At 38.4% G+C, this 12246-nt stretch overlaps 1 protein-coding gene across 6 annotated transcripts in view; it reads right to left on the bottom strand.

Moving 5' to 3' along the window:
• Positions 1-12246, bottom strand: part of EYA3 (EYA transcriptional coactivator and phosphatase 3) — a 156172-nt gene that overhangs the window by 16058 nt on the left and 127868 nt on the right. For 4 of the 6 annotated variants that reach the window (XM_037828000.1, XM_037828001.1, XM_037828003.1 and 1 more), the window contains 3 exons: positions 8776-8865; positions 6559-6617; positions 3453-3613 (listed from right to left, as the gene is read on the bottom strand). In XM_037828000.1, coding sequence (XP_037683928.1) covers positions 3453-3613; positions 6559-6617; positions 8776-8865 — 310 coding nt within the window. The remainder of the gene's footprint in view (positions 1-3452; positions 3614-6558; positions 6618-8775; positions 8866-12246) is intronic. The other 2 variants (XR_005215452.1, XM_037828004.1) reach the window with 1 other exon arrangement.

Here is a 12246-nt window from a genome sequence, read left to right as displayed (position 1 = left end):
AGTAGTAATATTCAAAAGCACAAGTCTGCAACTAGATAAAGAGCTTGCAACAGAATGTAAATCAATGCATGATTTCCTTCATCAAAATGTTTTGCTCTGGGGCACAACGGGAAAAAAAAAATTTCAGCTGATGTAAATGATGCGATTAGTGACAAAGATGAAGGTATAAGCTCCTTTTCTCACCACAGACCAGTAATATATAATATGCAGACCAGTGGACCACATTTTGAGTAGTCTTGCTTTAGCACATGACATCAAGGACCAAAGCGGGTGGGTGGGGGGGTTAAACAATGAGTGTTACAGCTGGAGGAACCCTCAGCTTTTCTAATCTCTTTGTAAAGAAACCGAAGTCCAGGGAGAAAAGGGGACTTGCCTAAGAGCATACAGCAAGTTAGTGGCTTTTGATCTTAAGAAGCATTTCTACCCTCTTTGGAACAGAAGTATTAAACTGAGATTGCAGGATATGAATGTCATTTATTTGTACTGTACTTCTGAAATGACTGCTGCTGATAAGAGATTAAAACATTGCATAAGAGCAGATAATTAAGGAAAAAGTAAAACAGAATTCATCTGATGGAAGCATGATGTCAAGACACTTGAGTTATAATTTCAAACAATAAACCTAGTTCTGATTTTTCTGTAGTGAAGGTAAAAAGAGAAACCCTGTATTCTACTACTAGTACTCATAAAAGCAGAGGCATTTTTGTGAGTAAAACTGGGAGTATGTGTTTTCAGATTGTTGATTTCACAATGCAAGCCTAGATTTAGAAGACAATCTAACATTTCTAATAAAACAAAACAACAAAATTAGTACCTATGTATCATATACTTAACTAATTTATGTGATACTTTGTTAACTCATCTTTTACAAAACATATAGGTGGACATTACTTTTAATTTGTTCCCCAAAGTTGGCTCAGGGATTCACACAAGAGGATTATACTATTTTCTTCAAGATATCAGGTCCAGGGAAAAGACCAGAAACTTAGGTTACATATGAAAACTAACTAAAGAAAGGCTAATGTCTGTGAGAGGGGAAAAGTAGAAAGACTTGGTTGTCAAAATAAAGAGTACTGGTTCTGGTTGTCAAAATAAAGGGTACTGGTTCTGAATCAAGAGAAGAAACAAGCAATAAAAAAGGGGAATCTGAAAAAACTAAATCAGATTCCTAACACCTGGAAGCCTGTGATTTTTACTTGGTACTGGAGGGCTGAAACAGGAATGAACAAAACTGAGCATCAAAGCCCTATTTCTACTACTTTCTGCATCACACTGGAAGGCAGCATAGTAGGACTCTGGAACTGGGGTAACGTACCTCTCGGCAGTCTATGAAATCACTGAAACTTCTTACAAAGCTTTGGGTGTATGCATATTTTTGATGGCAGCACTCATAGTTTAAAATATTTTCTAATAAGGGTACATCAACAAAAGAGGACATCCATGAATGTAAAGTGTACTGGAGCAAGAGGTAGGGGATATTGGTCACTAACTTGCTATGTGGCCATGGGAAGGATGCATCCCCGCTATCTCCCCCACTGGACACTACAAAACAAGGGATTTAGATTAGCTCTTATGCTCTTCTACCAATTTATGATTTAATTAATTCCAAATTACAGAATTTGAGGCATACTGGCACCCTGACATTTGAGATATTTCAGGTCAGAAAGAATTTCAAAGATCCTCCAAATCACAACATAAGGATTCTGCTAACCTAGAATATGGACCTAGTTTTCAACCCACCATAAACAGTCTAACACGCTCTACCTGACTGGTCCTATGGGAAAATAAAATTGTGACACCCTATTAGCTACTATTGACAGTTGTAGTGATTCCATCAAACAAAATCTATGAAACACATTTCCCTTAAAAAGGTAGTTGTTTAAAGAAAACAAGAAAATGTTCCAAAGTTATTCTAAGAGAAGCCCTCGAGAAACACAAGGCTTCTTCCCCAAAAGGTTTCAATCAAACCTTCATGTTTTTATACAGAATTAAAATGTTACTGTAACAAGGGCAGAAAATATTTGGAAACCATATTTCTGATAAGGGTATAATATCCAAATATATAAAGAATTCCTACAACTCAACAAAAGACAAAAAACCCAATTAAAAAATGGGCAAAGGACTTCAATAGACATTTCTCAAAGATATATAAATGGCAAATTAGCCTTTAGGAAAATGCAAATCAAACTACAACGAGATACCACCACATAGCTGTGAGAATGGCTATTATTTAAAAAAAAAATGGAAAATAACAAGTGCTGGTGAGGATGTGGGAGAAATAGGGACCTTAGTACATTGTTGGTGGGAATATAAAATGGTGCAGTCAACATGGAAAACACTATGGTGATTCCTCAGAAAGTTAAGCATACAATTCCACATGACCCAGCAATCCCACTTCTAGTTATATACTCAGAAGAACTAAAGCAACCCAAATGTCTATCAGCAGATGAATGGATATATAAAATGTGATATATACATACAATGGAATATTAGTCAGTCTTAAAAGGAATGAAGTTCTGACACTTGGTACCACATGGATGAACCTTGAAGACATCATGCTGAGTAAAAGAAGTCAGACACGAAGGGACAGATATTTTATGATTCCACTTGTATGAAATAGCTAGAATATGAAAATTCATAGAGACAAAAAGTAGAGTACAGGGGTGGAGGGATGGTTAGGGAAAATGGGGAGTTAATGCATAATGGGTACAGGTTTCTGTTTGGGGTGATGGGAATATTCTGGGGATGGATGGTGGTGAGGGTAGCAGAACACTGTGAATGTGATTAATCCCACTGAATTGTATGCTTGGGACTGGTTGAGATGTGAAAGTTTAAGTTGTGTATATAATCATACATTTTAAAAACTGAGAAAGACTAAAGAGACAATGACAATTAAATGCAACACATGATCTTGGACTGGATCTAATAATGGAAAAGAAAATGCCCAAAACGACATTACTGGAACATACGAAAAAAATGGAATACAGACTATAAGCTTTATATCAATGTTAAAGTTCTTATACTTCATAATTGCACCTAAGGTGGTTACATAAGGAAATATCTTTGTTCTTAGGAAATGTACTCTGAAACCTTAAGTGTTCAAGGAGCATGATGTATACAACCTACTCTCAAATGTTCAGAAAACAGATAAAAAAAATCATATATAGACAGATGGCTAGATAGCTAGACAAATAGAAGGATATGACAAATTGGCTAAATATTGTAAGTTTGTGGCTCTGGATATCAGGTGGGAGGTATGTTGGAGTTCTCTAAATGGGTTTTGTATTATTTTTGCAAATGTCCTGGAAGTTTGAAATTATTTCAAAATAAAAAGTTTTTTAAAAAAGTTAATGTGGCAAAAATTCATAAGCAGTTGCCAGGGGGATCTATGGAATCTCTGGAAAAGAAATCAGAAAGAAACAGAGAATTAGACTGGTTGTGTGCTCACTTACCACCCACATTGCTTTTATGCTTATCATAGATTTCTCTCACTTTTCGGTAGCGGAAAGCCAATTTCCTCATCCAGTCCACGCCTCCCTGGACACCCACTGAGGAACCGTGGCTGCCACTGCCTCCTGAGCCACTGAAACCGTCTGTTGAGAAACTATAGTTGCTGGAAAGAGAAAGGGTGACGAAAATTAAAACCTATACCACATGGAGGTTTTTCGCTGAGTACCACCTGGGATTCTCTGTCCCGTTCCTGGCATCTGACAATCTGGGCTAATGACTTTAAGAATCTTCTCCCTCAATCTTTGGGTGTCAGAGTTCATCTTTTATCAATCTTCTATCCTCCTATTATTCTATTAGGGAAAGAAAAGAGACTGAAAGAAGAATAAAGAAGGAACAATTCAAGCGCCAGCATCCCCTAGAGGTTGGCTTAGGATAAAGCATCTTAGCATCTTTTTCATTAATGACAGAAAATAGTTTGCAGTGAAAATAACAGAATATAAAATTTTGTGTAAAGACAGCACCCACACAAAATGATTGCCAACCTATGTAAAAAAGAGAAACATGAAAAATAATGGAAGGAACTAACCCAAAATGCTAATAAAAGTAATCTGATGGCTATTTCATTAAGTTCAAGGGTCACTGTGGTGGTTTCAAAATACGTCCATAAATTCTCTGATACTCCTCTCTTCTAATTCTGTTCCCCCTGATTATGGGCTGTATTTAGTGACTAATAAAATGAATGTGGTAAAAGTGATGGTATTAGACTTTAGAGACTAGACTTCTCTTGTTCTCTTTCTTGGAGCACTTGCTCTGGAAGAAGGCAGCTGCCACACTGTGAGAACATTTCAGCTGCCCCACGGAGAAGCCCACGTGCTAGCTTCAAGGTAGACACAGGAAGAAGTTTTTACTTATGAAAAGGAAAAAACAGTAGAACAAACTAACATGAAAAGATGTGACAATCTTTTTCCTAAACCCAGGTAGCCATTAGCTATACGAGGAAGGTTGGAAGCAGGCTTTCCAGGTTCAGTCAAGCCTTCAGGTGAGTATAGCCTCAGCCAGCATCTTGACCGCAACTTGAGAGAGCCTAATATAAAAACCTCCTAGCTAAGCTACTCTCAAATTCCTGACCTGTTGAGATAAGAAATGTTTGCTGTTTTCAGCTACTAAATTTTGGGTTAATTTGTTATTCGGCAATAGATAACTAACACGTTTACATAGGCTGGGAGAGACTGATACTTCATAAGTAAAAATTTTAAAATGACTAACAGAATTACAGAATTATTTGGTGCAATCAAAATAGAATTCAGTGAGTAAAGTGTGAGATTCTATATTTAAGAAAATAAAGCTGCCAGGATAAGAAAGGTAATTACTGGTTAGCCACAAGTATAAGGAAAAAAAAAAATCTAGGGTTCAGAGTGAATCATACACTGCTTCAGACCAAGCTTTTTCTAAAAAGACCAGTGAAGTTTCTATAAAAATGGTGCTCTCTGATCGTGGGACTGAGAGTATCTTCTTGACCAAAAGGGGGATGCAAAATGAGATGAAATAGTTTCAGTGGCTGAGAGATTTCAAATGGAGTCAAGAGGTCACTCTGGTGGACATTCTTATGCACTATATAGATAACACCTCTTAGGCTTTAATGTATTGGAATAGCTAGAAGTAAATACCTGAAACTACCAAACTCCAACCCAGCAGTCTGGACTCCTGAAGACAATTATATAATAATGTAGATTACAAGGGGTGACAGTGTGATTGTGAAGACCTTGTGGATCACACCCCCTTTATCTAGTGTATGGATGAGTGGAGGAATGGGGATAAAAACTAAAGGACAAATGGGGTGGGATGGGGGGATGATTTGGGTGTTCTTTTTTCACTTTTATTTTTTATTCTTGTTCTGGTTCTTTCTGATGTAAGGAAAATGTTCAGAGAGAGATTGTGGTGATGAACGCATAACTATGTTATCATACTGTGGACAGTGGATTGTATATCATGGATGATTGTATGGTATGTGAATGTATTTCAATAAAACTGTATTTAATAATAAAAAAATGGTGCTCTCTGTAGCTGTGCAATACACAACGTGCACAAATGAATACTGTTCTTGAAAGCTAAAATTTCACTCTTTTTGGCATTATCATTTAATTAGGTGATATGTCCAGTTCTACGCTGTACTTGAGAATTCATGCTGGAACTCTTAAAGAAATAACAGTATCTCTAAGGTACCTGTACAGGAATTAAAGTGAATAGAAAATTTTTAAATAGTAAAGAGACTCTGTAATACAGCCAAGAAGTTTTGAATTATAAAGAAAGCCACAGATTTAAACTTTCTCCATTTCTATTCAAAATCAAAGATGAAGAAATGAGTCTTAAACAGCAGGAAAATTTCAAGGTAGACACAGGAAAGAACCTTTTACTTATGGAAAGGGAAAAACAATAGAACAAACTAACATGAAAAGATGTGACAGTCTTTTTCCTAAAAAATCTTTAAAAATAAGCTAGGTAAGTTTTTGGATTAATTTTAGCCAAGACTACTGGTCTAGAAGACAGTAGCCAAGAGAAGAATAAAGAAAATGAGCAAGCATTTTGCCCTTGAGGCCTCCTTCCTTGGTTTTTACTGTGATATTCAGTAATGTGATTGTCTTCCGTAAGTTACTCCTGACACTATCAAATCCCCACAGTTAGTTTCCTTGGTGAAATTCCTGATGCTTATTTGCAACTAAAAATACCCATTCTGGAAGCACATTTTTTCCTGACTAAAAATCTAATTACCTGGCAAAAGAGAAATTAGTACATCCTTTACTTTGGAAGGCCATTTTTTTAGTCCCACCATTGCTACCCATCCTTCAAGATCCTGCTCAAATGCTACTCCACTGAGAAGGCCTCTCCAAGGTTGGCACCACTTCCATCAGAATTTCTCTCTTCTCTGTGTTCCCACTGCATTTTCTATTATGACCTTCTCACACTGTATATCATGATTAATTATGTTTGTTTCTGTCCTCTAACAGACTACGCACTCTTTTAGGGCTGTATTCATCTTTCCCTCTGCACCTAGACAGTGTCTTGCACATAACAGGTGTACTGATGTTCAAGACTCATTGTTTTTATCACCTCAAGTCTTGGCCATTGTCATCTGAAGCCACATCTTCCACATGCACTTGATCACACTCCTGTTAAAAGATAAAACAATACAGTATTTCAATCTGGGGAGTAGAAGTGCTATTACTACTATGACGTTATAAAAAGACACATACAGTGCCAGGATGACGTTAATACCTGGTGGTTTCTCATGTGTGGGGGATCACTCTCATCCCCCTTGCTGTCCAACTTCTTTTAAGGCCTGATTTAGGTTCTACAGTCTTTATGAAACCTCCTTAATGAACCCAACCTTCAGTTATGCTTTTATCTCAATAGTTCATTTCTCCAACAGCCTGTGGGTATCAAAGTATAAGTTCACCTATACTGTCCGGTGTGTCTATGTCCTATATTAGACTGTAAGTCCTACTACAATATAGGTCTCTGGGGGCAGGATCCACATCTTATATCTCCTCTAGTCTAGTTTAGTGTGTTTATGTAGCAGGAACCCAAAAAATTTTTGTAGATGAGACAGATGGTGATGGAGCATGGTCTCAAAAATGAGAATGACTGAAACAGGAATTTATAAATTCAAATTTAGGAGTTAGAAGAGATTTCATCTAAAGTCAATCTCCTTGTGTGCTAAAAATAAGATAAAATGGTTTATCAGAGGTCATATGACTATTAAGTGGTAGAAGGAGACTAGAAAGAACCTAGGTATTCTGACACTAATCCAAGGATCTTTCTATCACACGCAAGCTAATACTGACATAAATGCCACCCACTGTCTAACTCTGACAGATTCACTCCTCTGACACCACCCAGGGCAGTGTTTTTCAAAGTGAGGTCCACCTGCATCAGAATCCTCTGGGGCAGTTTTTTAAAAATGCATATTCTTGGGTCCACCCCAGACCTACTTGAATGAGAATTTCTGGGAGTGAAGCCCTAGAATCCCCATTTTTAACAAGCTCCCCAGGTGATTCTTATGCACCCTAAAGTTGAGAACCACTGACCTGGGGGCAGGAACACATTCAGGTCAAATTCTTCACAGAACTTTCAGTCCTGAGTGAGGACTATGTCTAGAAAATCATTACAAATACAATTTGGCAATAATTATTGGCACATAATAAATTTTCAATAAATTTTTGCTAAATGAAAACTATGATGTCCTAACTTATCAACACGTGAAGTCAAGGGAAGATTCAAGTATTGCAGTAGTTTAGACAAAAGTACTGGAGTTTAGTGCCCTACTAATTTAATTTGTTGGAGAGTTCTCTGTTGAGTAGAACTAGATTTTATTTAAAAAGAAATAGGAATACTCCTTGTTTGTAAAATGCTATTTTATTTTGCTTTTAAACTTTTATCATTTTTAAAAACTTGATAATATATGTAGAACACCATTCAAAATTCAAAAGGACATGAAATGCAAAGTCTGCTTCCCCCTACTTCCGTGTCCCAGCCCCAGATTCCTTTCCAAGATATAACAATTATTACCAGTTTCCTGTGAAGGATAATTCTTAACTAGCCCAGAGTGGTGAAATAACTTTCCTGAGCTGGGACTCACACTCTGATCTTCTGACTCCCAGACCTGTCCTCTTTCTGTTACATCATGTTCACCGCTAAGGTGAACTCAAATGTCAAAGCTAAAAACATTAACCATGATGCTCTTATTGTCTTCTGGTTTTCCTTGCATCTAGCTGTAAAATGATTTTTGGCATCAGGGTTAACCGATACATGGACAAAATTTTCTCCAATAAGCACGTATAAAATACAATGGGGTACAGCAGTCACTTATAGATCTGACAAATTAAGAGACCATCTTATAAGAAGGTAAAATTGAAGAGCAGTTAAAATATAATTGAGAAAAAAACATAATTGAGAATACAAATAGTCAAAGCCACTTTAAAAATATTATTTAATATAGATCAGTAAGTTACAATATTGGTTTATATAGCAGCGCTTTGGTTTTGCCAGATTGGTCAGTAGTCCCCCTAGAGCTAGATCACTTCCAAAAAGGCTAATAAAAAGGCTATCAAGTTTTTGTGCCAACAAAATTGAGGGCCAGAACCAAGACCGTGGTGACCAACCAAGGCACTATTACTTCATGACTATGTATACCTAAGTGGCCAGCTAGTTTTTCCACACTCATCCTGCCTAACCACATTATCTTCTAAATAAAATAGGAACAGGCTCAATGAATAGTTAGTGACCAAAATGTCTCATAGAAGCAGAAAAACAATTTAAAATGCTCACCTCTAAGTCATTGAAAAATAGATGTGTATCAGCCACTTCAAAAATCATTTCTTCCATTGTTAAACCTGAGCCAATCACCACTGTTGGGTCCTGGAAGCCAGTAAGAGAAAAAAAATTGCTTGACTTCGTACTGGTCTGATTTTTACTGAAGATCAGCATTGATTCTGATCTTCAAATATTTCAAAATTATCTTGGGTCAAAGCCCAATATAGCACCTGCTCATAATGGTACCTGAAGCTATTATCGATATAATTTCCTTCACAGTAACAAGAATCTGTGATTATGCAACAGAGAGGATTATGGACAGTTAAAAATTTTAGGATGTTAGTTTCTAAAAACCAGTATGGTCTAGGTCAATATCATATAAATAAATGGGCACAAAGTAGAGATTTTAAAAATTCAACTTATTGCTTTACAGCCAAAGATCATGTTCATCATTCATTCCCCTTTTGGTGTCCACTTCCCACAAAACAAAACAAAACAAAACAAAACATTTTTTTTAAGAAATTACTTGTTCCAGCGGAAATTCCATCTATTGTTAATATATTGTTACTATAACACCCATTATCTTCTTTGTACATACACACATGCATACATGCATACACAGAGTATAACACCAGAAGTTACTTATCTGATACCCTCAACAACCAAGAAGTAAGAAAGTCTGCAGTCAAAATATTTGCAGGAAAACCAATGTATTTTCTTTTAAATGAACCATCAGGAGCCTTCACTTACAGGCTACATGCTCTTATTTTATATACTTTTATAACCAGCTTAGTTATAAAGCTATGTCATCTTGCCAGCCTTGATACCAAAAGCCTGAGGAAAGTATTCCTGAAACAAGTATACTCATGACAAGAAGGAAGATGTTTTCATAAAATTTATTTATGGAAACTGAAAATTGGGAGCCTTACTTCTCAACAGTTCATCACTCTTATTAAAACTGAAGTTTGCAGACTGGTGAGCTGTATGTGTTAGTTACTCCTCCAGAAAAGTAGGTAGAAAGCCAGGAACTGTGTGGACTGGACACCACAGAGCAATCTGACTTTGGGCATACTTCGTACAACACTCATGAAAACGTGGAACTGCTGAGATCAGCGAAATCTGTAAGTTTTTGCGGCCAGGGGACCCGCGCCCCTCCCTGCCAGGCTCAGTCCCGTGGGAGGAGGGGCTATCAGCTCCGGGAAGGAGAAGGGAGAACTGCAGTGGCAGCCCTTATCGGAAACTCATTCTACTGATCCAAATTCCAACCATAGATAGACTGAGACCAGACACCAGAGAATCTGAGAGCAGCCAGCCCAACAGAGAGGAGACAGGCATAGAGAAAAAAAAACAACATGAAAAACTCCAAAATAAAAGCGGAGGATTTTTGGAGTTCTGGTGAACATAGAAACGGGAAGGGCAGAGCTCAGGCACGAGCTCAGGCCCGGAGGCGCATATGCAAATCCCGAAGAAAAGCTGATCTCTCTGCCCTGTGGACCTTTCCTTAATGGCCCTGGTTGCTTTGTCTCTTAGCATTTCAATAACCCATTAGATCTCTGAGGAGGGCCTTTTTTTTTTTTTTTTTTAATCCTTTTTTCTTTTTCAAAAACACTTACTCTAAGAAGCCCAATACAGAAAGCTTCAAAGACTTGCAATTTGGGCAGGTCAAGTCAAGAGCAGAACTAGGAAAGCTCTGAGACAAAACGCAATAATCCAGTGGCTGAGAAAATTCACTAAACACCACAACTTCCCAAGAAAAGGGGGGTGTCTGCTCACAGCCATCATCCTGGTGGACAGGAAACACTCCTGCCCATCGCCAGCCCCATAGCCCAGAGCTGCCCCAGACAACCCAGTGTGACGGAAGTGCTTCAAATTACAGGCACACACCACAAAACTGGGCGTGGACATTAGCCTTCCCTGCAACCTCAGCTGATTGTCCCAGAGTTGGGAAGGTAGAGCAGTGTGAATTAACAAAGCTCCATTCAGCCATCATTTCAGCAGACTAGGAGCCTCCCTACACAGCCCAGCAGCCCAGAACTGCCCTGGGGGGACGGCACTCACCTGTGACATAGCACAGTCATCCCTCAACAGAGGACCCGGGGTGCATGGCCTGGAAGAGGGGCCCACTTGCAAGTCTCAGGAGCCATATGCCAATACCAAGGACTTGTGGGTCGGTGGCAGAGACAAACTGTGGCAGGACTGAACTGAAGGATTAGACTATTGCAGCAGCTTTAAAACTCCAGGATCACCAGGGAGATTTGATTGTTAGAGCCACCCCCCCTCCCTGACTGCCCAGAAACACGCCCCATATACAGGGCAGGCAACACCAACTACACACGCAAGCTTGGTACACCAATTGGACCCCACAACACTCACTCCCCCACTCACCAAAAAGGCTAAGCAGGGGAGAACTGGCTTGTGGAGAACAGGTGGCTCGTGGACGCCACCTGCTGGTTAGTTAGAGAAAGTGTACTCCACGAAGCTGTAGATCTGATAAATTAGAGATAAGGACTTCAATTGGTCTACAAATCCTAAAAAAACCCTATCAAGTTCAGCAAATGCCACGAGGCCAAAAACAACAGAAAATTATAAAGCATATGAAAAAACCAGACGATATGGATAACCCAAGCCCAAGCACCCAAATCAAAAGATCAGAAGAGACACAGCACCTAGAGCAGCTACTCAAAGAACTAAAGATGAACAATGAGACCATAGTACAGGAGACAAAGGAAATCAAGAAGACCCTAGAAGAGCATAAAGAAGACATTGCAAGACTAAATAAAAAAATGGATGATCTTATGGAAATTAAAGAAACTGTTGACCAAATTAAAAAGATTCTGGACACTCATAGTACAAGACTAGAGGAAGTTGAACAACGAATCAGTGACCTCGAAGATGACAGAATGGAAAATGAAAGCATAAAAGAAAGAATGGGGAAAAAAAATTGAAAAAATCGAAATGGACCTCAGGGATATGATAGATAATATGAAACGTCCCAATATAAGACTCATTGGTGTCCCAGAAGGGGAAGAAAAGGGTAAAGGTCTAGGAAGAGTATTCAAAGAAATTGTTGGGGAAAACTTCCCAAATCTTCTAAACAACATAAATACACAAATCATAAATGCTCAGCGAACTCCAAATAGAATAAATCCAAATAAACCCACTCCGAGACATATACTGATCACACTGTCAAACACAGAAGAGAAGGAGCAAGTTCTGAAAGCAGCAAGAGAAAAGCAATTCACCACATACAAAGGAAACAGCATAAGACTAAGTAGTGACTACTCAGCAGCCACCATGGAGGCGAGAAGGCAGTGGCACCATATATTTAAAATTCTGAGTGAGAAAAATTTCCAGCCAAGAATACTTTATCCAGCAAAGCTCTCCTTCAAATTTGAGGGAGAGCTTAAATTTTTCACAGACAAACAAATGCTGAGAGAATTTGCTAACAAGAGACCTGCCCTACTGGAGATACTCAAGGGAGCCCTA

The sequence above is a fragment of the Choloepus didactylus genome, chromosome 2, assembly GCF_015220235.1.
Source record: "Choloepus didactylus isolate mChoDid1 chromosome 2, mChoDid1.pri, whole genome shotgun sequence".
NCBI classification, from domain to species: Eukaryota; Metazoa; Chordata; class Mammalia; order Pilosa; family Megalonychidae; genus Choloepus; species Choloepus didactylus.
This window is presented reverse-complemented; position numbering and strand designations above follow the sequence as displayed.